At 39.1% G+C, this 25348-nt stretch overlaps 1 protein-coding gene across 2 annotated transcripts in view; it reads left to right on the top strand.

The window, feature by feature from the left end:
• The window catches only part of ST8SIA4 (ST8 alpha-N-acetyl-neuraminide alpha-2,8-sialyltransferase 4), a 53043-nt gene extending 29364 nt beyond the window's left edge, over positions 1-23679 (top strand). For both annotated transcript variants that reach the window (XM_062628505.1, XM_062628506.1), the window contains exon 5: positions 19703-23679. In XM_062628505.1, the coding sequence (XP_062484489.1) occupies positions 19703-19982 (280 nt within the window). In that variant the 3' untranslated portion in view covers positions 19983-23679. The remainder of the gene's footprint in view (positions 1-19702) is intronic.
• Positions 23680-25348: the final 1669 nt, after the last annotated feature.

Consider the following 25348-nt stretch of genomic DNA (forward strand, 5'->3'; position numbering starts at 1 on the left):
TGTATTTGCGAATTTATATTCATTTTGACAGCTGCTTTTCTACTGTATTATTTTTATTCTTCAATTATTTTTTATTTAATTTCTCTTGCATAAAATGTGCTCATTTCTATGCTTCTGAAAATTATAAAATGGTGCAAAATTAATTAACTCTAATTTGATCATATACTTCTGTAACAAAAATTATAGCTGTGCAAGTAGTATAAATAGGATGGAGAGGAACTTCTCTTTTTCTTTTTATGAGAGAGGTGAGCTATCTGTTGATTCTGTATGACACATGTTTGCATGAGGAAGTTCTGTCAAGTTTTCCTCTATTTTGAAGTGATATTTGTAAGGTAAAACAGAGTAATAATAATTCTGTTATTTTTTGTTTTTACTGTAATGTCTGCCAGGAGTTTTCAAAGGCATGTATATCTAGCTTTGATCTTATTGAGCTTTTGTGATGAGAAGCAGTTGTATTGAGCATCCAGGCAGTAACAGATTTCTTCAAATTCTTAGTAAATTACTGAGGTAATGTGGAAATAAGCAAACAAAGCTATAGCTTTATATGCTATATGGTACGGCGTGTCCCTTTGGTTAGTTCATGTCAGCTGTCCTGGCTGTGTCCCTTGCCAGCTTTTTGCCCAGTACCATATGACTAAAAATGCCTTTGTATCTGAACCTTCCTGTAAAAGTGGAGAGTTGTGATGCCATGTGATCATATGACAAATTCTACAGGTTCTAAATGTGTTTATTAATCTTCTTCTCTGATTTGATCCCTTTATCTGGAATTAAAAAAAAAACATAATAAGAAAACTGAGATTAAAGGACAGCTTATTTTTATGTTTTGATCTTTGTTACATGTTTTCAGGGGGGTAAGGGAAGGAACAAAAGAAAAAGCCCAAACCAAACCAATACAGAGAAGATGAAAATGGATACACATGCCTGTGATAGATCCTTTTATAATTCTTCTGTATTACACTTCTAGCTGCCACATTGGAGTTAGCAGAGCTAGGTCAAGAGCAGTATGGATGGCATTTCTTTCTGCATCAATGACCATGACAGATGAAAGATGACTCCACCAGGTCCTGTCAGTTACCTTATACTCCAGGTCACTGGGTTGTTTGTGAAGTCCAGTCCGTCAGCGAAATAATACACTGAGACAAGACATACAGTGGTGTCAGCATAGGAAGAAGGAGTTTGGCTTAGTATCTTCTGTAGCTTTGCTTCTTTAGCTCACATGAGTTTCTTCAAAAATGCTTTAATAGCTTTGTTTGAAGTCCCTGGGTTCTTGTTTGTATATGGAGAAAGACTTTAAGTGTTTCGAGTCAGAAGCACTGACTGGCATTTGGGCATTTTATGTCTGAAGTTACCAAATGCCAAGGCTGGTAGCTGCCTTCTTCCTAAACACATCTGTCCATCTCTTCCTTTTACACAAGGAGTCTATGTATTTCTCAGTTGTGTGGGAGAAAAGATCCTGTTCATTCCTCTTTCTGAAGTGTACTGGGTCTGGCTGGGTTGTACTTAACTTTCTTCATTAAAGTCATTGGCCAGAATACAGGTGTTGTGTTTTGGATTTGTAGGTAGAGCAGTGTTGGTAACATGCCAATGGTTTGGCTGTTGCTGAAGAGTGCTTGCATAGCCTCAAAGCTTTCTTCATGTCTCAGTCTCTCTGCACCAATGAGTAGGCTAGCAGTCAGCAAAAATTTGAGAAGGGACATAGCCAAGACAGCTGACCTGAACTGACCACAGGGAAATGCCATGTCATTTACATTATGGTCAGCAAGCAGTAAAACTGTGATAGTGGAAGAAGAAGGGCAGGGTATTTTCTTCCAGGGTGGCTCTTGCTGAGAGATCAGGTGGGCTTCAGTCTGCTTGCAGGTGGTGGTGGGTGATTGCCCTTTTTTCCCCCTTCGTTCATTCACCTAGTAAGCTGTCTTTGTCTTGATCCATGAGTTTTCTTGCTTTTGCTCTTCCTGTTTCCTCCCCCCTCCACTGAAGACACTGAAGAGGGAGCAAGACAATAGCTGTGTGGGTGAAAGAGGCCAAATGTAGGCTTTTCAGAGACTAAGGGAAGCCTACTAGCCTGTTCCGATTTGCATCAAAGAATTAAGAGACTGAGTAAGAAAAATTCAGACACTAAGTAAGAAAAAGGGTGAGGACTGCACACTTGAGCATACCAAGTCTGTCTTCCAAGAGGCTCCATAGCCTTCCGTTTCCAATGAAGGCAGTTGGAGTTCAGGGTGCTTATGGGCTTACAGTAGCACTTGGCACAATTGTACGACAAAGCTACCCAGTTCCTTGAGCTGTGGAGAGAAGCAAGATACGCATCACTGTCCCTGGAAGCGTTCAAAAGCCGTATAGACGAGGCTCTTAATGACATGGTTTAGTAGTGGACTTGGCAGTGCTGGAGTAACGATTGGACTTGATGATCTTAAAGGTCTCTTCCAACCCAGTTGATTCTATGATTTCAGGCACGTGGGAGGTAAAGAGGCCAGGTGATTAGGTGAGCTCTGTCATGCCTTATGATGTTTTAAAGCACAGATCATGTTTTGAAATAAAATAGCTGGCTTATCAGGGGACGGGTCTGGATTCTGCTACTTTGGTGTTAGGAGGTACACCAGATGACTTAGATGCTAGGTGCCTGTATTTTGGATGGAATGAGATTTAAATCTCTCACCAATCCTCATTTCCTTCCCAGGCTAGACTGAAGTCTCTGCCCCTCTGGACGTTCTGTCTTACACATCAGTAGACTTTGTTCCTGTGAATCCTGTTCTTAGGTGTCCTACTGTCCTTATGCTCATGTGTAGACGTAAGGACATGTCTGTACATGAATGGCAGATCAACATTGTATGTGGATTATATTACAAGTTTAATATGAAAAGGTTACTGTATTGAAGTCCTTTTTTGAAATTTGCCCTTCAGGTCGTCAACAAGTAAATTAATGGACAACAGAAAGAATTAAGAAAATAACCACTACTTCTAAAATGTAAAACCCCACTGCTTTTATTTCCATTTTTTTTTTTAACTAATATTTCTATATTGAAACATAGTTTATACCTCATGAACACTGTGGAGACAGCATATTTACATTTTTCATTCTGTATTTAGTGGGAAAAAGGGTCATCATTTGCATTTTTTGAAGCATCTATTTAGTGAAGTGGTAAAAAAAAATTGACTTAGAGAAAGTTATTGCTAGAACTTGCCTTCTCATTTCAAATTTAGTTGCACTGTATTAGCTAGCATCAGTGAGATATAGGGGAATTTCCCAGCAGAATGAGTAATCATTTTTTCTTCCCACTTGAAAGCAAAGAAGACCTGTAAAAGGATCTGAGATAAGATACTATTGAGAACAAATGTAACTGCTGGTTTCAGAATATTTGGGAGGCTCATGAGGGGATTTTTTTTTTTTTATTTTTTTTTATTTTTTTTTCTAGTTTTTTCTATTTCAGTATAATGGTGGGCACACTCAGAGGTGTTGGCAGAGAGGAAGTAGTGTCTCTCGAGTCATACTGAAACCAACAGGTGGTACATGTTATGCTTATATAAGAATGTTCAGTTTTGCATTAAATTTAATTTACAGAAGGGCAGTATCCTGTTTATTCCAGACTGCTCCTACAGTGTAAAACCCACCTGTAGGTTTTGCAGGCTTTGAAGGATTCACATTTGGCAGGAACTTTCCAGATGAAGCCTTTCTCACCTTTAGTCTGTAAGGGATAGAGTATAGAAGGAGGTAGACTACAGAACATAGCTCTTCAGTGACGGCAAGCTTTCAGAAAGCAGTCTCAAAGTTTCTTTTTATCTCACTTTGCAGAGCTAGCAGTCATTTTAAAACCCCAGAGCAAAACTCTGAGGGCTGATAAAGACAGACCCCCCCCCAGTGCTGCAGCATGTTCTCCTCTCTAAAGTGAGGTACACATAGCTGCACCAGCTGGGAAGTTGAATAGCTGCATGAAACCTCACAAGCACAGCTTTGAGCTATACTGGGGAGACTGTGTGCTGAGGTAGCACAGCCGGCTGCAGGTTATCCCCTGGCAGTGTTCAAGGTGAGGTTGGACAGAGCCTTGAGTGACATGGTTTAGTGTGAGGTGTCCCTGCCCCCATGGCAGGGGGGCTGGAACTAGATGATCTTAAGGTCCTTTCCAACCCTAACTATTCTGTAAGTCTATGATTCTATGATTACTGTATGCCAGCACTGGAAACAAAACTCAGGGCTTGACCTGTTTGGCGATTGGGATTTCTGCTGTCTGCAAGGGGTTTGTCAGGGGGTTTCATAGGGGAATTGATTTGTTGCAGTTTGTGGGTTTCTCTTGAGTCCCCAGGAACATTTCATAGTAGGAGCAGGTCCTCAGAGATGACAGTAGCTGGCTATGAAGTCAGTTAGCTGGTGAACTGAATGAATTCTGGGAAGAGAGGACATGTTTGAGAGAATATGGGTAGAGGAACCATTGGCTCTGGAAATCTCAACTCTCTGATGTTGGCATAATGATCAGATGAGCAGAGGTGAGAAGTAAGAGGAAGCTTCTCTTTCTGGTTTTGTTTTCAATTTTTTCAATTTCTATAAACTTGTTTGTAACAAGCAAAGCAAGTTCGAGGCATGAAATATCTGGGAAATGTGCCAATGTGTAAACACGCTTCATTTCTATAACATTGATGACTTGAAGTTGAGTAGCTTGGATTCAGACCGAGGATCTCACTTCAAATTACTGTTAATTATATGGCTGATGGTAATTTAGTAAATCCACTGGCAATACACTGTGACTTTTAGCATAATATTGAGTAACAGTAAGACGTTCGGGTTTTACTTAAAGGCTTTAATGAAGAAAGTAACAAGAATTTTCTTTTAAATGAGTTAACTATATTTACACAGACTTTGATTTTTTTTTTTTATTTTAATTGTAATTTTACAGTTTAGTGAACTGGTTACATGATTTGGTTCAGGATTATCATAATTACTTTTTAAAAAAAAATGGATTTATAACAGCAGTAATTATAATAGACACTTTTCTGCTGTATGCCTCATGCATCAATTGCATGAAAGGTGCATGAAATCCGTGGAAAGAAAATAAAAGCACTTATGCAATGGAATGGACTCATATCTAATTTTTTTGGCAAATACTAGCTAATCATCACAAAGTCTTCTGTCAGATTTCTCTAGAAACAGACCTTATAGCAGCCTTCCAGTATCTGAATTTGGCCTACGAGAATGCCAGAGAGGGACTCTTCATCAGGGACTGTGGCAATAGGACAAGAGGTAACAAGTTTAAACTTAAACAGGAGATTTAGGTTAGGTATAAGGAAGAAGTTCTTCCCTGTGAGGGGCTGGCACAAGTTGCCCAGAGAACCTGTGGCTGCCCCATCCCTGGAAGTGCTCAAGGGCGGATTGGGCAGGGCTTAGAGCAGCCTGGTCTACTGTGAGGTGTCCCTTCCCTTGGCAGGTGGTTGGAAGTGGATGATCCTTTAAGATCCTTTCCAACCCAAACCAGTCTGTGATTCTGTGATCCTATACTCAGTTCTGAAATCTATAGTAGGAAAGAGAAATTGATGCAGAAGGCTGTTGTATCAGCAAATCCTGGAGAAAAGCAAATTAAAGATAGGAAGTCTTTCTGGAGGGAATCCAGAGCAATTTCTTTTGGGAAGTTACAGCTTGTAAAATCAGTAGTGGGATCTTAAGCGTCCCACACAGGTATGGTATATTTGTTACTGACCAAGTATAGCAGTGACTGGAAACAGTTTTTTCATGGTGTATTGCATGTCCTTGTGAAACTGGTTGGTGAGCTTGGCAGAACTCCGGTCACATATCATTGCTGCTAATTGGCATTTTGTTTGGCATTGTTTGCAGTGGAGCTAGAGCTCAAGAGGATGTGAAAAGGGAGCAACAGTCCTTCTTTAAAGGCGCTGTTCCATTGGCATTTCAGTGTGTGGACTCCTGTGTATTGTTTAAGTGTGCTTTTAATATTTAATGGACTTTGTAAGGCAATTTCTCATTTCTGAGCTCTACATTAAGTTGTAATGCAGCAGGTGTTTTTCTGTTCAGTCACATTCTTCAACACTTGCATGTGCTTCAAGGAATGCTTTGTTACTGCTTAAAGGTTTTGTGTAATTTCAATCCTGAGAAATAACTTCTGCCTTCTTATTTTACTGAAGTCATTTGCTATTACCCGTATGAAGTCTGGCTCTTCTGGTTGGTTAATTCAGTGGTGGCTTTGAGATTTATTATGGCAAAATCAATAGCTTTTATATCTCATTAATCTGCTCTGGTTCATTGCATTGATCAAATTTAAGGGCCTGTAATGCACATTTTATATAATAATATCTAGAAGGGAGACTTCAGATTGTATTGATTAAATCAAAAGAGGTCAGATTTTCTTCTGTATAATTGAAGTAAGTCTAACAAGTAACATGCATTGAACATGTTTTATCTACCTGAGATGATGTTAGATATTATTGACGTTAGAAATCAAGGGGAGTTAATCACAAGTTGAGAGGAGTTTTAACCTGTTCATCAATCCAGTGGGCAAGGAGCACCCTGAATGTATTCTCAAGTTCACAGGCTACATTTTTCAAATCAGTTTCGGTGTCAGTGCCATTCGTTAAATGCTTCATGATACAGGGCATAGTTTTCATTGTGGGGTCATGTTTATAAATTTCCCCCTATTGCAGGGATACAGAATATAATATTCCATAGCAGGGAGCAGAATGTCCCATAGTTGTGGCTTTTTGTCTTTTTTAGAGAAGATTTAATAGGTAATAGAAGTTGTTAGAAAAAGGGCTTTGAAGAATACAGACCTGTGCAATAGATGTTCTGGGGAACAAACAAATTGTTCCAGGGTTTTCTGAATTGAAAAAGAGGAATTTAACAATTTGAGTAGGTCCTTCCACTATTGTGTTCCTTGTTCCTTAATATGCGTAGTGGACACACTGCATTTTATTCTTATTCCCCTTTTTTTTTTTCCGAACATGATAGCATTTGCATTGTTTTGAAAAGAGAGAAAAATCATTAGCTAGAAAATTCATCTGGATTTTTTAAACAGAAATATGTTTACCTGGTATAAGTGTAAAAGCAGATAACTCAGTATGAAAGACTAGATCTAATGGTGAAAGCTAGAATTAATGCATGTTTCTAGCTTTCATTACACCACTCCAGTAACATTCTGCTGCAGTTGCTATAGGAAAAATGCTGATCGGTTGTAAGCTGTAGGAATGCTTTCATAAAACTTCAAGAGTTCTGAAAGTTTTTGAAACATGCTTTTTTTTTTATAAATCTGAACCAAAGTTACCTGTATATTTCAGAGCACTTAGCAATGTCGTCCAGTCAATCTGCTGCACATAGCTTTTATTGTAACTTGTCAGTAAGACTAAATTGTTCTTTTCTCCTTACTTTTTCCCTTCAGCTGAATTGTTGTCTTTGTTTAAACGAAAGATTTTTGCCTGTCTTAATTTGACGTGGCTGTCGCAAAGAGGCATTCACTGATGTGCTTGAAGAGGTTTATGCAATCAGTCCCTCTCTTGTTCCAAACCAAATTCTTTTTCCACTCCATTTGCCCATGTTTGACATGGGAGATAGCTTTGCATGTGGTAATTTTTAATGAACATTTTGTCATGCCCTCAGCAATCCCCAGAAGAGGTCAGAACCCCAGGGCAGAGTCTGACGAATCATGTAAGTTCAAGATTAACATGAGCATGTGGTTGTGTTGTATTATATGTTATTTCACTGACATGGGTATGTATTACATCAGTTGAAACTGAAATCTAAAATTACTTAATTTCTCTCATATCTGAAATATAATCTGTGTAATTGCCATCGTGTAACAGATATTTAATAGTTATGTAATAGTAAAATTATTGGTTTGCATTTATTAGAGGATTCATCATTACTGTGCAGGACATGGGTCAAATTAATTTCTTGGCAATGGAAACTGTGATGACCCAAATCATTATCGAGTTTTTCTACAAAGAAACTGCTTCAATAGCTGTTTTGAGAATTCAGTAGCTACTCTGAGACATATAAATAAAGGCTCTTTCAGGAAAGGAATAGGACTGGTAGAAAGTAGACTGCTTATTTATCACACTGCTCAATTTCTGTTAAAATTGACCCTGTGGGCCATGTGGAATCAGACACACTCTTGCGTTCCATTTCTCAGTTTCACCTCCGGCAATACAAGACATCCTAATATGGGCTTGTGTCTCTGTCCTTTAGCTTGAGGCTGACCTCTGGTATCAACCCTGCTGATGCCAGACCAAACATTCTCCTAGGAAGCTAGCCCACCATCACAGTTGGTCTGGATTAACACCTAGGTCCATGAAGTGTGCCAGCTGCAGGGAGCAGTGGTGCTGCCTTTTGTGCCTCCTCTGAACGGGGAGAGAGCCAGAGAGGATGAGTGGAGAGGAAGGATTTTCCAACAGTGGTTACCATTTGAGGCAAAGCTTTTCCTTCAGCGGAGGAAGAAGTTCTTTTTCAAACCCGGACTGAACATGATGTAAGTCAAAACACAAGCTTAGGCTATAAGCATCCTAATAACTTGAAAATCTTAGTGAAGTAAAATACTGGTTTTCTATGAATGCCAAATCCTGGTTGTTTTTTTTTGTTGTTGTTGTTTTTTGTTTTTTTTTTTTCTATACACTACGTGCTTTCTTTTGTCTGTCACTTTGCTGTACTTCTAATTTCTGTTTTGCCTTATTTGCCCCCACCTTTACATACATATATATGTTTCTGTGTGTGAAAAAGTTTGGTAGGTAGTCGTATTTTACTGAATAGAAAATGAGTTGTGAAGGCAAAGGTAGTTCCTTCTCTAAACCCAATAAAATATTCTTGTGCCATCTCCAATCTAAATGTGATTTTTACGCTCCTGCCATTCATCTCTTTGCTTAATAACTTCTGTTTAATTCCAACTAATGCAAATAATCTTTTTAGAGAAGGAAATAAGCAGTATTTTGAATATATATGAGAGGAAAAAAAACAATTGACTCTCTCTAAAACATACTTAAATTTCTAGCCCCATTTACATAAAGTGCAGTTCCTTTCTATTGCTTATTTTTATAACTGTTTTGTTAGGATTGGTCCCTGTGGGCTTTCCGGAATGGAAATCCAGCAGTCCTTTTCCTGCCAAAGTTTTTTGTTTGCACTGTCAGTATGCTTAACTTTTGTAAGTATTATTTGCTTGTGTTGAACTATTGATTTGGGACTGAAGACATAATGGTGGTCTAGTCTTCAGTATCTAAAGGTTTGTATAGAAGTCTGATTTGCTTAACCCATTACAATGAGTTTAGAGATGTTTACATATTCCCTAATGTATGTCTAATCATGAAGGAAAACTGCCCAGCTCAGTACTTATAAGTCACTGGTCTGAAGAAGTGTGTTCATCTGGAAAAGCAGAGATATGCTTTAGATTGAAGCACATCAGCACAACTCCATAAGCAAAGCAGCTCAGTGCCTTTCCCTCACTGTGCTTAGCATATTCACATATGAATCAATGATCATGAGCATTAGCATTCTCAAATTTTCTGAATATATTGCTCTCTTCAGTCATGAGTGCCAGAGGACTGTTGATGTTATCACTATCTATTGGGTAGGTCTGTAAGACTATATGGTAGAAGCATCCTTCCAGTCAACAAAATGTCTTGCTCAGAAAAGCTTTGCTTGGTACTTTGTGCCTTCCTGCTTCGTCATAAAAGGTGACCAGATAGTGAAAGCTTGGACTTCCGCACAAAACCTGAATAGCACAGAAAGGATAGAGCTGAACTGTCTTCTAGATTATACACAAACATAGTTTATGAGGTTCCAACGAGGTATTTCTTACCAATTGTGTTGTAGGAAATGGGGAGATACTTGTGTAACAGGAAGGCATGGCATTAATGAAAAGGTGATATGAGGAAAGATTCGTGTTTGATTATGTGAATAAAACCCAAAGAAACATTAACATATCTTCATATCTTTGTACATGAGCTGGCAATACACACTTGCAGCCCAGAAAGGCAGACTTCTGCATAAAAACAAATGTAGCTAGCAGGTCGAGGGAGGTGATTCTGCCCCTCTACTCCACTCTTATGAGACCCTACCTGGAGTAGTGCATCCAGCTCTGGGGCCCCCAGTACAAGAAGGGCATAGACTTGCTGGAATGAGTCCAGAGGAGTGACACAAAAATGGTCAGAAGACTGGAACACCTCTCCTATGAAGAAGGTCAGAGAGAAGTATAATTATTCAGCCTAGAGAGTAGCAGGAGAGGGCTGCCTAGAGAGGGCTGCAAGGAGACCTTATTGTTCATTTCAGTATTTGAAAGGGACTTATAAGAAAGGCAGAGAGAGAATTTTTTCCAGGGTCCCTAGTGAAAGTACCAAGGGACTGTGGTTTTGAACTGAAAGAAGATAGGTTTAAATTGAACAGAGCAATGCTTTATGATGAGTGTGGTGAGGCACTGGCACAGGTTGCCCAGGGAAGTTCTGCATTCCCCATCCTTGGAAGTGTTCAAGGCCAGGTTTGATAGGTATTTGAGCAACCTGGTCTAGTGGAAGGTGTCCCTGCCCATAGCAGGTGGGATAAGACTAGGTGATCTTTAAATGTCCTTCCCAACCCAAACGGTCTGTAATTCATTGAATTTTGTATTTTGCCCCCTTATCTGTATTGCAAGATTATGTATTGTCTAAGTATGTCACAGAAATAAGGTAGATATGGAACACCACTCTGAGAGATGTATCTCCTTTCAGGAAACCTCAGGAAAGAGCTGATTTGCCAGAAATGAAAACCTTCTCTCCAGAAATCTATTAGTTTTCGTAGTCTGTAAAATGTACTCTAGGTCTGTTTTGCTGCAACTTTGCTATGCACCTGTGTGCACATCTAGTGCATCTGTGATCTCTAAATAAATTATTTACAACTAGCTTCTTCTATAATGAAAGTATTTTTTGCTCTTAAAAATGGTTATGTTCATGAGGGAGCAACGCTTTTCAGCAGTGCTAGAATGAGTGTCAGCTGCTGACTTCCATGATTCTGAAGCAAGGCTAAGTGTCTGCATTGCTGTGCAATAGAAGACTAACCACTTTTACTGTCAAAAGATTCAGTGCTCTTTTTGGCATAAATGTTTTCTGAAGAGCTGAAATTACTTTGAAAAATATTTTTATGTGTATTCTTTGCAATTTTCAGGAGCTACCTAAGTAAGTAGCCTCTACTTTCTCTTCTGTAATGTGATGTATCACAAAGAATAGCTCTAACTACCCAAGCAGCAGATGAGTGTTTTCCAGCATGTTTTGAGAGCTGGAGGAAAACAACAGTCTGGGCAAACTCCACTATTTTGGAGCAGTAGGGAATACTGACCGGTGCACAGAGATCACAGCATGTTGCAGAAGTAATGAGTGCAGCCTTGTGTAGTGGATACAAGTGAATCATTTCTGTGGCTTAAAAGTCACTGTGAAAAGAGAAGTGATCGAAGTTATGTCCCAGAAGCTTGAACACTTGGAGAAAGGAGGAAGTGAAAAGAAGCTGTGAAAAGGCCCGTTCAGGTGTTTCTGTGTAAGAATGTGAAGACAAAGGTGTCCCACAGATGTCAGCAACAGGTTTGCTCAGCAAACTTATTTTAAAAGTTGTCATGAATGTGATCTGCATGGTGAGAAAAGCATGAAAATAAAGAGAAGATGCATCTTTCCTTACAGCTGAAAAAATATTGTGTGGCTAATCATAGATGAGACTGAATAAATGATCTGAAAGACCAGTGATAAGCAGGAAAAAAAACTCATACCAAAACTCAACCATGAAAGTGACTTTGCCTTCTGGAAGCAATTAAGGAAATTTTGAATGGACCAAATGCACACCAGAACTTTCTAAGTTGGTCTTAAAAATAATATGTCAACATTAGGGGATGTCTATGCATTCCAGCTTAGCCAGTAAGCTATGAGAAGATGGTTATTTTGAAGTGAATAGAGGAAATGTGGTCATGATGATCCTTCAACCAGTAATCAGTGTGGAGTAGATCAAGCCCAGTCTGTTAATAATAGTGTTGTGTTATAAAAACTTCCATTCTGCAAGCTTCTCTAGTGATCCAACCCAGTTCTCCAGCATTTACCAGAGTTTCACAAGTGGTGATCTAGAATCAGCTGAGATTTACTATGTGAAAGCAGTTTTGCATACTGGCATAAGTGTTTACGGAAACAGCTTGGTGGTTTATAAATTTAAAATTTTGGTCATATGGTTTAACTTTTGTTCATGTTCTGGAGTGCCTTGGTCATGACAGCAGTGAGCAGGGTGCCAGGTACCTCATTGCTAAACTTTGCAGAGGTGTGAATAGCTTGATCTTCTCACAGCCCTGTAAGAAGAGCTTGGTCTTGTAGGTGTGCTCAGAAGTGGTTTTGTGCCTCTTAAAACTCAGCTTTCACGGAGATATGGTGCTGTTTTCTTCCAGAAGTTACTCAAGCAGGTGGGACACAATGGCTCTCATTCTCCTTTTCTACTGCAGCTTGGGTATACAGCACTTCCTAAGGCTCAAACTTGCCTCTTCCACCATCTGACCAGGTTGAGGCCCATGTTTTCTGCAGTCGTGCTCTATCTCGTATTGGGAGCTTTTCTGGGGAAGGAGATGTCATCTGCCTGTCCTGCTGGAATGCTTCTACTTGAAAACCAGAAAAGGGGGGAATTTTGAAAGTCCTTGTTTATGAAGGAAGAATCAAGGACTCTGAAGCATGGGCATTTTATATTTTGAAACTAATGGTGGGTTAACATGCAAAAATATTGTCATTTGTTTGTCAAGGTTTGAAATATGGCTCTTTTCCTTTGCATGAATGCTTTTATCAAATGGTTAAAGAGGTTTATTCATCCTATGATTTCCTTATAAATCTAAGTCAATAATACTTATTTATTAGCTTATTTATTTGTTTTTAAGATGAAAACTGAAAGAGCTAATATGGGTTCAAATAAAAGTATTCCGTTCACCTGGAGATATTGCAGAAGTTGAGGCATGTTCCCGTATCCTGTTAATTAGTCCTCAAGGTTTTCTCTTTCATATATAGGCCTTACTGCCCCATCCTTTCAAATATTATATAGGGCATGTGGCTTATGTCTGCAGAAGATTGCAGTTGTTACACCAAAATCTTTTTAAGTATGAGGAAGGATTTCATGGGCTTAACTGGTGTTCATTTTAGCGAGTGTTTCTTAAATCACTGGCAACAGAAGGGCAGTGTTATGCTGTATTTTGAAACTTCTTTATCCTTAGCAGATCCTTTTCCTATTGAGGTGATTATCCAGAAGCTGATTAAAGCATCTCTAGGTGCAGATCATGCTAGAGCAGTGATGCAAAGCAAAATAGTTTCCTACACCAGGGAAGCTAACTGTTTTATTTTAAGACAGGTAAAAGTGAGCTTTAATATGTTCTTATTTTTCCATAGCTGGTATAGACTGTGTTAAAATTCTCTGCAGTGGTGGTGACACTGAATGGCAGTCTACTGGCCATGCTCTTATTTATCTGTGGCAATGCAAGGTATGTAACATGACTGTGTTCACTATTGATATCTTGGTATTTTCTTTCTTTTTCTAAGGAAGATTGCCAGGCAGACCACTCTTTCGCTCAGGTTGTCCTTGATATCTGCTTTATTTAACATTAGTGAATTAAGTTAAAATAGTGAATTAAAGTAGAATTTAAAAAGTTAAAGGAGTGAATGTTAAAGTAGTGAATTAAGCAGATTACAAGTTTGGGGAGTATTTCCGCTCCTGATAATGTACATTATTCCTTTTAATGAAATGGCTCTTGTGTATGCTATTTCAAAATATTGTACATGGAAAGCTACTGTGCATGCAAACATTGAGCAGTGTTTCTGTGCTGGGTGTCACACTCCCAGTGTTACTGTTAACACTTAATTCTTTCACAATCTAGAGTCCTTGTTCAGCTTCCTGTCCAAGGCATATCTCAGTCAGAAAAGGAAAATTATGCGTTTTTATTCATACGTTTACATAAATTCATAGGGAGCTGAAGGACTCTTTGTATGATTTATGTGATTAATCCCACTGAAGACATGAAAACACAAGCAAAGTCTTTATTCTTTCTCAGCGTAAGGAAGTTCTTTGAGCTAACACCTTCTAGAGAAAGCAGATGCTGGTCCAAGAACATAAAAATGTCAGTTTGAGTGGATCTGTCTGTAGCCTGTGGTCTTAGCAGTGCCAGGTGCCAGCACAGAGGCTTATTAGAAAGAGAGGAAATGTCAAGTGTTTACTCTGTGATGAGTACTTTCATGGTCAGCAGCTTGAAGATGAAGCAGCTTCTCCTTGAGAAGGAGCTTCATCTGCACCACTGTGTTTGTGAATTGTAGCAATATGTGTCTTTTTAGTCAGTTGGCCATTTCGGTCATCCAAAATATTCTGTTGCAGTGAATGCCACTGTTCAATGGCATATTGTATAAAAAAGAACTTCCATCTGTTTATTTCAGACCTATTATTGAATGACTCCACCAGGTCCATATTTTTTATGTTGCAGTGCTGGTTAAAGTAGTAATTGGATCCCTGTTTGCCACCTTTACACACTAGATGATTTTGGAGCTCTTTGCCACATCCCTTCTTAGTTGTCTCTGTGTCAAGCTACTCAGTTTTATCTCCTCTCATACAACAAAGAAGTTATGTTTATCTCCTCCAACAAAGAAGTTATTTTATTGTTGTGACAACCTATGTCACTTTTCTCTTTGTTGTCCTGTTTTACAATATTTTTTGAGGAAGTATTTTTTTCAAGACAACATACATCATCTGTCTTCTTCCACTGACAGAGACACTCGAGTAACACTGGAATGTTTTGTCTTTTTTCTCACAGTGTTTTGCTTCTACCTTCTTATTTATACTAGCATTTTAACCTTTTAAATATCATGTAAGATTTCTCAGAAGACTCTTCTTGAAATATTCCCTCCATGTAACAGCTCTGAAAGGAACAGAATTTCAGTGACAGGCAAGTGTGTATGATTGAGTTTGCTTGGAGATCAGCATGCCCCGCAATGAACAGAGCTTGGTATATATAACCTTCGGAGCTATTCAGGTTATAACATGTATGTTTCCTCAGTTTCAGTCTTGTCCAGAGAAAGGAGTTAAAAATCTTTTGAAATATGTCACAACCAAATTCTTAGTTCATTTATACCTAGAAATCCTGTCAAATTTGTAGGTATGGCAAATAAAGAGGTTAAATATGCTGGCTTGTCTGACATTTGAATGTAGCTGATCATATCAAGTTTTCCTTGTCTTACATGACACATGTAATTCTGAATAGAATCATAGAATAATTAGGATTGGAAAGAACCTTAAGATCATCTAGTTCCCACCCCCCTGCCGTGGGCAGGGACACCTCACACTAAATCATGTCACCCAAGGCACTGTCCAACCTGGCCTTGAACACCACCAGGGATGGAGCATTCACAACTTCCTTGGGCAACCCATTCCAGTGCCTCACCACCCTCACAATAAAGAACTTCTTCCTTATATCTAACCTGAACTTCCCCTGTTTAAGTTTTAACCCATTACCCCTTGTCCTGTCACTACAGTCCATAATGAAGAGTCCCTCCCCAGCATCCTTATAGGCCCCCTTCAGATACTGGAAGGCTGCTATGAGGTCTCCACAGCCCCAACTTTCTCAGCCTGTCTTCATACAGGAGGTGCTCCAGTCCCCTGATCATCCTCGTGGCCCTCCTCTGGACTTGTTCCAACAGTTCCATGTCCTTTTTATGTTGAGGACACCAGTACCGTACACAATACTCCAAGTGACCTTGGAACGCATGTCTCATGTTTTAGAATAGTCAGAAGCCATCTATTCCACAGTAGTAAGAGTTGTCGTTAGAATTCCCCAGTGTCCATTTAATGTAATGACAATCAGCACGAGGTGTTGCATGTATTAGTCATTGTAATAGAGTCCTGTCAGAAGATCATTTTAACATTATCTTTAAAACAGATGTCTATGTTTTTTATGTGTTTATTTGAATTTAATTTTTGTCAGTAGCTGCAAGAAGTCATTATCTGCCAGCAACATGCTATGCAATTAACAGTTCTTCTGCAAACATGCTGATAGTAGTGCATTTCATTCTTATAAATGTAAAAATATCTTGCTAGGTATGGGTGAAAGTGTGGTGGTTTTGTCTGTTGGTTAAACCGTAGGAGATATTTTGATTTGGCAGAAAGAGATTCAATATTTTTAAAGGCCAAAATATTGAGGTTCTGTAAACACTGAAGACAAACGTCAGTGTCAAAGCAATCTTTTAACAGTGATTAAGGGTGTAAAAAATCGATTTATCTCAGGGCAGACTTTTACGTTTTAATTACTTCACTTCAGTTTTCAGGTGTTGGAAGATTTTTTCCTCTCATATTCCTTTCTTTTATGGTTCCTTTCATTTTTCCAGACCATTACAAATCATATCAATTTACTGCTCACTTACAAGGCTTAACACCAATGTACAGTAATTTGTAACTTGTACTGCATTGTAACTGAGCCCAGTGGCAAAAATTAGTTACAATTATTGAAGTGTTGTAGCCAGTAACTGAGGGCAATCGTTTTGCCGGAAGGTTACTTCTGAGCAAAGAAGGGATGTTTTATATCACATTCTGTTCACACCATGGTTTTTATTTATTTCACTTTATTTCAAATTTCCTTCATGCAAGGTTGAATTAAGAAGTTTCAGGTCAGCTGGGGTTAAGAAAAGATGAATGTTTGTGAGGACTGAAAGAAAGTAAAATGTTACAAAGAAAAGAAATATTCTCAAATGTATATTTAGAATTCCAGAGCTCGAATGAGAGTTTGTTGACCTCAACAGAAACAAACTCTTAAATTTTTACTTGCCAGTGTAATCCCATTGATTCCAGTGGAGGTACAGCACATGTGTGACTGGAGGTTCCTCATAGAAGTTTTCCATTTTCTGCTTCTTTACTTGGAGTAGAAAGCCTTCTTACTGCTTCTGGGATGGCAAAAATTGGCATGCAAATACGTCGAACACGTTATAATATAAGTATCTGTGGTTTGCCCTGTTAACTCTTATGCAGTTTTAAGACCAGTTCTAACCTCCACAACCATGTCTGAAGAAGTACCACTTTAAGATATTTTGCCAGCATTTGCAGGCAATTCTCTGTATAACTTAAATTTCCTGTTTGTTAAATTGTTGTGGATTTCTTTTTTCTCAAATCTGTCAGGTTTACTTTGAATTTTCATTCTTACCCTCAGTGATTGATTATAGGTTTCAAACCAGTTTTTCTCCCAGGTAGTAAGAAAATAATATTTTACCACAAAGTCATGGGTTTTAGCTTGCTTTAAGTTGTAGGAAAACAATCTTCCACAAGAAAATGTTAAAATATTTTTGTTTCTAACACTAGGAATTAGAATTTATTGTTTGTTGTCAGTGTGAATAAGAACAGAATGTGATTTATCTGGCAAAGGTAAGTCCCTTTTAAAATGGTAAAATAACAGAACATTCTGTAAACATCCTGTACATTGTGTACGAGGGGAGAACGCTTCATGTCATATACCTGACTGGAAGCAAAGTTTTTGGCACTGTCTCCCCCAGTATTCTTCTATCCAGGTTATGATGCTGTACTGTGAATGACTGGATTACTAAGTGGGTCAAAGTCTAGCTGAACAATTGGGCTGGATGCATAGCCTAATGGGAGCCTTAGGAAATCCAGTAAGGACAAATACAGAGGTCTGCGCCTGGGAATGAGTTAACACTTGCAGCAGCACAGGCTAGGGGCTGACTGAGTGGCAAGGATGAGCTCTGTTGGAAGGAACCTGGACATCAGCGGGACCTTGATAGGCTGGAGAATTGGGCAAAGAGAAACCTAATGGCGTTCAGTGAGGGCCACTATAGGGTACTGCACCTGGGGAGGAAGAACCCCAAGTGTCAGTGCAGGTTGGGGCTGATCTACTAAAGAGTTGTTCAGCTGAGAAGGACCTTGGAGTATTGGTGGATGACAAGTTGACCTTGAGCTGGCAGTCTGCCCTTGTGGCCAGGAGGGACAAGAATGTCCTGGGGTACCTCGGGAGGAGCATGACCAGCAGATCAAAGGAGGTGATCCTCACTCTGCTGGACTCTGGTGAGGCCACATCTGGAGAACTGTGTCCTTGGTACAAGAAAGACAAGGAGCTACTGAAGAGAGTCCAGTGGAGACCACAAGGATGATCTGGTATCTGGAGCATCTCTCTGAGCAGAGATTGCAGGAGCTGGGCCTGAGAGGCCATGACTGAGAGGGGATGTATTTAATGCATATCAATACCTCAAAGGCAGGTGCCAGGAGGATAATGCCAGACTCTTTTCAGTGGTGCCCAACCACAGGACAAGGAGAAATGGGCATAAACTAAAACATACTAAGTTTCACCTCCACATGAGTTGGAACTTTTTACGTTGAGGGTGGCAGAGCCGTGGAACAGGCTGTAAGATTTTCTTTAAGCCTAAAGAACCAGAAAGTATTAAAATATTCCTGATACAAACCATTTATTGACAATACTTATCTCCAGTCTTAACAAATACTAAAAGATATCTTTGACTATTTTCACTTTTGTGTGTAACAGTGAAACATGTAGATGATTACTGTTTAAATTTTAAAATCATGTGAGATCTCTTTGAAGTGTGTCTGCTCAGTAGAAATAAAGGATTGTGGAAAGGAGAACCATATTGGACTGAATGAAAGAGGTCAAAGGTTTGTGCCATGACAAACTATATAATATGTCTGAGGCAGATAGCTTTTGGAGGCAAAGATGGCTTCAATTTGGGACAAGGAGCTGAGGTAAAATGCGATAATATCAGATGAAAGGAGCAGGTGCAGAAGGGTATAGTTAGAACTGCTTGAGTTGGCTGAGCATACCTTTTTGTCATGAAGGAAAGACTAAATACATGAACTTGCCTAAAATAGCTAAGCACTGAACTAGCCTTTCCTTCATTTCAGACTGACATGAAATTTCAGGCTGACATGGAACATGATACACTTATTTTATCTGGGGTGCATACATTTTCTGCATAACAGGTTACAATGTGGGGGAAGTAACTTCCCACAGATCCATTTGACTGCCATTTCATGCCATTCAATGTTTTGAAGAGACAAACCAGACATGTTGTTACCTGCTTAGGAAAACTGTCCTATAGCTTCAATGAGATCTGTGCACTGTTGAGTACAAAACAAAACCTTTTCAAAATTATTAGCACCAGCTTTTGCTTTTCTGGAGACTGCTGTTAGCAGGCAGGAAGCTTTGAGTACTTAATCACAAAGTAATTGAAGCTTCACTTCTGTTTACTTCTGAAAATCACATTCTTAAAGTGTTACATGTATTATTTCCGTTTACTTTCTATTTAGCAAGCAACCTGTAAGTAATCACAATCAGATATTCCATGTAGGACTGACTTGATAAGGTGAATTGGATGCTGCAAGAGGTCAAAGTTTATAGCAAGAGGTCAAAATTTATAGCAAGAGTCTGTTCCCTGATCTGGTTGAGGATTTTAGCTACAGTTTTCTAGCATTTGCAGGCATTGTGATTTCTTGTTAGGGTTAAAGCTTGAATTAAGAACCTTAGTTGGCCAGGTTTTCTTCAGCTTGGTGTCAAGTTTCACTTCTCTTCTTCTAGGTGGAATGAAGGTGTGCCAAACCGGTGTTGTCATCTATAATTTCAGTTTAGAGAGAAGAATGAAACTTTTGCTTCTATTATAGTGTAAAATAAATGCATTACAGGTAAAATAAGTTTACAGGATTTATTCACATGAAGTTGTATGAGAGTTTCTTAATGTACTTTTTCTTTCTTTGCAGCTATTGGCTGACAAACAAGGTCCACATTAAACGACCCAGCACTGGTCTTCTCATGTATACGCTTGCCACCAGATTTTGTGATGAAATTCACCTGTATGGATTTTGGCCATTCCCAAAGGATTTACATGGGAAACCAGTCAAGTACCATTATTATGATGATCTGAAGTACCGGTACTTTTCTAATGCCAGTCCTCATAGGATGCCATTAGAGTTTAAGACATTGTATGTATTACATAACAGAGGAGCACTTAAATTAACAACAGGGAAATGCATACAGTAATAAAGCTCATGTAAAGTACAACAAGAAGTACAGTATGCACACCTTGTCATAAAGATGTTGTGGAATGGCAATCAGATCCCAGTGAAGATACATTTCAATACCCACTAAGCCATCAGAAAAAGGAATTTTACCAGAAGTACATAACCAGCTATTATACCTGTAAAGTGCTATATAACTAAGCTATCTTGACTGCAAGGGTTCAAGTAAGTGCCACTTTCACTAAGAACAAAGCTTGAGTGTATGCTCAGTAGTGTTTACAGATTGCAGTGACACGTTGATCATGAACTAAAGAAGCAAAATACAACCTGTTTACTGCTGACTTGCTTCTGTGGTCAGGCAGCCCTCAGAAGAAATCCCCAGTGAATGGAATATTTCTTAAGCAATTAAATGAGACATTAGCAAAAAGATCATGATGGAATTGAGTAGAGTGAAGTCCATAAGATCAAACAAATCGGTAAATGCCTTCAGTCATGGGACTGCTTATGATCTTGTAGTATAATCTCAGCTTTTGTTGCTGTTTTTCTTACTGCTGTTGGTTGGGTTTTGTTGCTTTTAAGTATTTGAGCCCTTAAAGGATTTTGAGAATGTAAGTATGTATCTTATGGAATTGTCTTAGGAAAAAAAAAATCATAAGGGTGGGAGGGTGGAGGGAAATGTCAATCAAAAATCAAATATTTTATCGTTATTGTGATGCATCTTGCTGTCACACAACCTGTAACATCCCAATTGTTTTCCTGGCTACCACTGTCAATGCCCACTACATGGAGCCAGTCAGAGGTCATTTTGATCCATTTTTAAAGAGTAGTTTTTCTGTTGTGTTCAGATATGAAAACATATGAGAAGGTGCCCTTATTTTTGGTACCAAAGATTACTTTTATGCACATTATTTCTTTTCCTTGAAGAAAGAGTGTAGATTTATTATGATGTTTCTTTGCTGCTGAAGGGAGCATATTCTTTTTGTTGTTTAAATTTTTTCATTAAGCATCTCAAAGCAAAGCTTCTTTTCTGGCTTTGCATATAGAATTTTATTCTTCAAAAAAATCTGCAGGAGTAAAGAAATTATTTCATACATTCAAATACATATATACATTCACAATTTTTGTTCCTGATTTTAAAGGAAAATACAAAGTCTAAAGGAACTCGGGTGACATCAGAACATGTCTAAAGAAAACAAATATAGGAGACCTAGCCAATTAAATGGAAAAGAAAAGAAATGTAGATCAAACAGTTCTTTTAAAACTTAGATTTCTAAAAGTGTTGAAGGTACTACTTGTTTGTATCAACTTGATGTTCTGATGTGTAATTGAAATAACAGAGCTGCATTATCTCACAGTGATTTTTCTGAGCATCATTCCTGTTTATCCATGAAACCACTCTCTTATTTCAAAAAAGAGAATAAGAAATTACAGGAAGGTGAGAGAGGGTAAAGTGTCAATGCAGCATATACTAACATAAAAAACCTGTCTGCATATGATATGTTTTAGTCCTAATGGAGCTGGCAAATGAAGAACACCATGATTCCACTATTTTCATGTCAGGCTAGGCTAAGGAGAAAGCATGCAGGTAAAATGTATGGGTGTTTTCTTTTATGTTCTTAGCTCTACGATAGGCCCTCATCTCCAAATATGATCTTCCCTATACCTGTTGAATTTTGAAATAACTTGAGCAATTTCATATGTAGCACAACACTCTCAAGCATTGACTAGCTAAAAGTGCCATTTATTACCCAGTTTTCCACTAAAGTTCACCTGTATTTCGTATGCATGACTAAAGTTCTCTGATTATGTAAATGTAGTAGCTAAATTACTGCCTTGCAGACAGTTTTTCAAAAAGGTTTTGGGAAACAGAAAGTTATTTTGCTGTATCTAAAACACAGTAGCATCTTTCCTAATTCACCAATCTTTCTCACCCAGGACAGTTTACTTTGGCTATATGCTAAGGTGTAGGCTGTGACCCTAACATGATCACCACTGAAACCAAGGCATCATGAGAGTCTGAACAGCAATACAGATTTGAATGTGTTTAGTTGGATTTTGGTAAGCCAGAGTGTGTTATTTGTACACTGTGTATACTTAAGAGCTTAGGACAAGGTTATTTCCTTGATGAAAGGTGAGAATGTTCCTGTTCTTTCTGTTAGGGTTTTGCTGCTATTATCTTTCAGAACTTATTTCATATACATCGACAGAATTTCTATTGAGATAAAGAATTCACAAATGCCAGTCTCACAGTAGCTCAAAGGAGCATCTGTTTAGCTTTTATCTTTTCTTCTGGGAATGTCTTTTCTTCTCTCTAGTGTCAGGCCATCAACAGGAAGCAAATTCAAGTAGACTGAAATATTAACTGACAGGTGATCTTTTTCACCCTTTCATGTATACCTCCTGGCTTTGTATTGCCCTGGGCAATTTGTGTATTTTTGTTGAGGCACCCCAAGTCATGAATGAAAAACCAGAATACTTCCACCATGTGACTCTTTTTCCCTAAAGGTGACCTGGAGCATAGCACCAAAGGCTTAGCTGCTGTATAGGTACTTTGCAGTGGAATAAATGTCACCTTGTGGCTCTTCAGTGGGCAACATCTTAAACCTTCATAGCTGCCTTGGATAGTTTCTGTTGTTTAAATATATTCACACCTCCCGTGTTGCCTGCAGCACAGATCAGATAAGCAGGATTTATTACAATTACCACTTTTATCATCTAATAGTCTCAACAAGTAATACCGAGCTAGATAGGATAAAAAGAAGGATCCTTAATGTCATGATGATATCTGCCCTGGTGAGGAGTGCCCATCTGAGGAGTGCCCATCAGTTCAGTCTTCCTCAAATTGATCCTCGTATCAGTCATATCAATTGCCAGCTGAATTTCCAAAACTCATCTTACAAATAAGAACTGGGAGCTACTATCAAGACAGCAGTGTATATTTTTCCAGTTCTTATGGCAGCTTTATACTGAACAACATCATTTAATTCTGATCAATTTATTGTGAATTGTTTATTAGTGTACATGTTAATGTTTCTGCAGAGAGAGTCTTTCATATTACATAAAATAATAGATGCTTATATTTGATTGTTAAGTTTTCAGCTTTGGGACAGTTCTGTCTCCCAGAGCTCTGATCTGCTCTCCAGACATAAGATCTACTGAACCTTTCAAACCTTGTCTGGTTAACACAATCTAATGTGTAATAAAGACTCTACCATTTTTTTTCTTAAATAATATAAACAACATGTGCTTGAGATCATCACTTTTTCTCTAATTGACTACAATTTGAAGAAAAACAAGTGTGGGTTCAGTAACCTTTTTTTTTGTGTTTAATCTAGCAAAGTGCTGAGCACTCTTTACAACGACTTTCCTGGGTAAGACATGTCCAGGATGTAGATGGGGATCCAGATTAGCATATTTCAGGATATAACCCTGAAATTGCACATTATTTATTTTTAAGAGCACTGTTACTTTGTGTAGCGAAAAGCACAATTGTTGTAAATAAAATAAAGGAAGAGCGTTTACAGAGAGCTTCATTCTTGCACAGTACTATTGCTACTGAGCGTATGTAATACAGTTTTTTGTGCTTTAAAGTATTGATATGTATTCTGTAAGGATTTTCATGGTTGACACTGTTAATATTATTTCAAGTACAGCTATGGGGATTGTTTTTTATTTGTATAACTGTAAAATAAAGGTTTTTTTTTTTCATTTTTCTGCTATATTCTGAACTATATTCCTTTGTAACACAGTTGTGATAATATTTTTCAGTTATGTGCTAATTGGAAAGATAATATGGAAGGAGAATGTCTGCTCCTTTAAGTTGTGTGGTCAAGGACTTTCTCAGCACAAAAGGGGATATTAAGAAAAGGAGGAGGCCATAAACGAGAACACAGACACAAAACTGTCCAAGAAATTATGAGGGAGGCAGTGATGAGATCAGTCATCACTGATGAGATGAAGCTGGTCAGTCGCACTAACTGGTAAAGGTATGTGAAGTGTAGGAATGTTTATTCCCATAAGATTATCTGATCAAGGAGCTTGTCAAAGGGAATACTGAGGAAGAGGGGAAAGGACAAAGTATACTAAGACACAGACCTGACATCTCCAAACCTTGAGGTCTTGAGGGCTGCAGGGGTATTGGTGGACCTGTGCAAGTTGATGAAGCAATGTTCAGGTGAGAAAGAAAAGAGGAATAGACAGAAAAGGGGTCAGTTTCGTGTAAACTGTGGCTGGTAAGAACGCTTGTCTGGCTGAGCCCTGCGCCTGATTGACACAGTCTGTCCTAACTCCCTTTTTTTAACTAGCTGTCTGCATAATCTCACTCTGTACTACATGTGTGAGTTCTGCAAGGACTCCGTGCTAGCTGCTGGGGACGATTGTGAGAGGAGAGGAGGCCAAAGTCAGACCAGGCTGTGAGTACCACTGGTCTGTGAGGTCTGCTGTTGGCATGAGTCAGAGGTCTCAGTTGCTCTATAACTACCTGAAAGGAGGTTGTAGTGAGGTGTTGGAACACTTCTTCCAAATTACATGTGACAGAATGAGAAGAAACAGCCTGAAGTTGTGCCAGGGAAGTTTTAGTTTGGATATTAGGAGTGTTTCTTGGCTAAAACAGTTACTAAGCACTGGAGCAGGCTGCCCAGATCAGTATTTGAGACACCATCCCTGAAGATATTTAAAGGACCTTCAGGTCTTAAAAAATGTAGGTATGGCACTTAGTGACATGGTTTAGTGGTGGACTTGGCAGTTCCAGAGTAACAGTTGGACTTAACAGTTGGATCTTAAAGATCTTCTGCAACCTAAATGATTTTCTGACTCAGTGATTCAGTGCCAGCCGATGAAGCTGGTCTTTAACTTTGAGCTTCCCACTCTAGGCTGGGAAGGATATATGTTCCCAAAACTGCCATTCTGGAAGTCACCAGTCACCAGCATGAGTGTGAGACAAGTGAGGGGCTCAGGGCTGGTGACTAGCACAGGACCACAGGTCACAGTCCATGTGCTGCCTGGTGTCACTGCTAAGGGGTGGGTGTGTGTTTCCTTCCCAAACCTGGATCATATGGGGTGAGCATGTGAAATCACCAGTGAACTCCAATCTGGACCAACCAGCAAGCAGGAGACCCTGGCTAGGGGCAGGGTGCCGGGCAGCAGAGGGTCTGTGCTGGTACTCAGGGGATCTGTGAACATCCGTGTGCTTGTGACCTTGGAGAGTGTCTGCCCCGTGTGCACTGCACTGGTGACCTTCTGCCTGTGCCATGCCCAGAGGAGGAGGGTCTGGGCTGTCTGCCCTGTGGCTGTGCAAGACCTCTCTGGGGTGCTGAGGAGGCAGAGAATCCTTTGTGCCAGCTGTGTCAGTGTCTTCTGCTGTGTGTCACAGGGACGCTGGCTCAGCTT

This window comes from Pezoporus occidentalis, unplaced genomic scaffold, assembly GCF_034315485.1.
Source record: "Pezoporus occidentalis ecotype Australia unplaced genomic scaffold, CSIRO_AGI_Poc_V1 ctg319, whole genome shotgun sequence".
Taxonomy (NCBI): domain Eukaryota; kingdom Metazoa; phylum Chordata; class Aves; order Psittaciformes; family Psittacidae; genus Pezoporus; species Pezoporus occidentalis.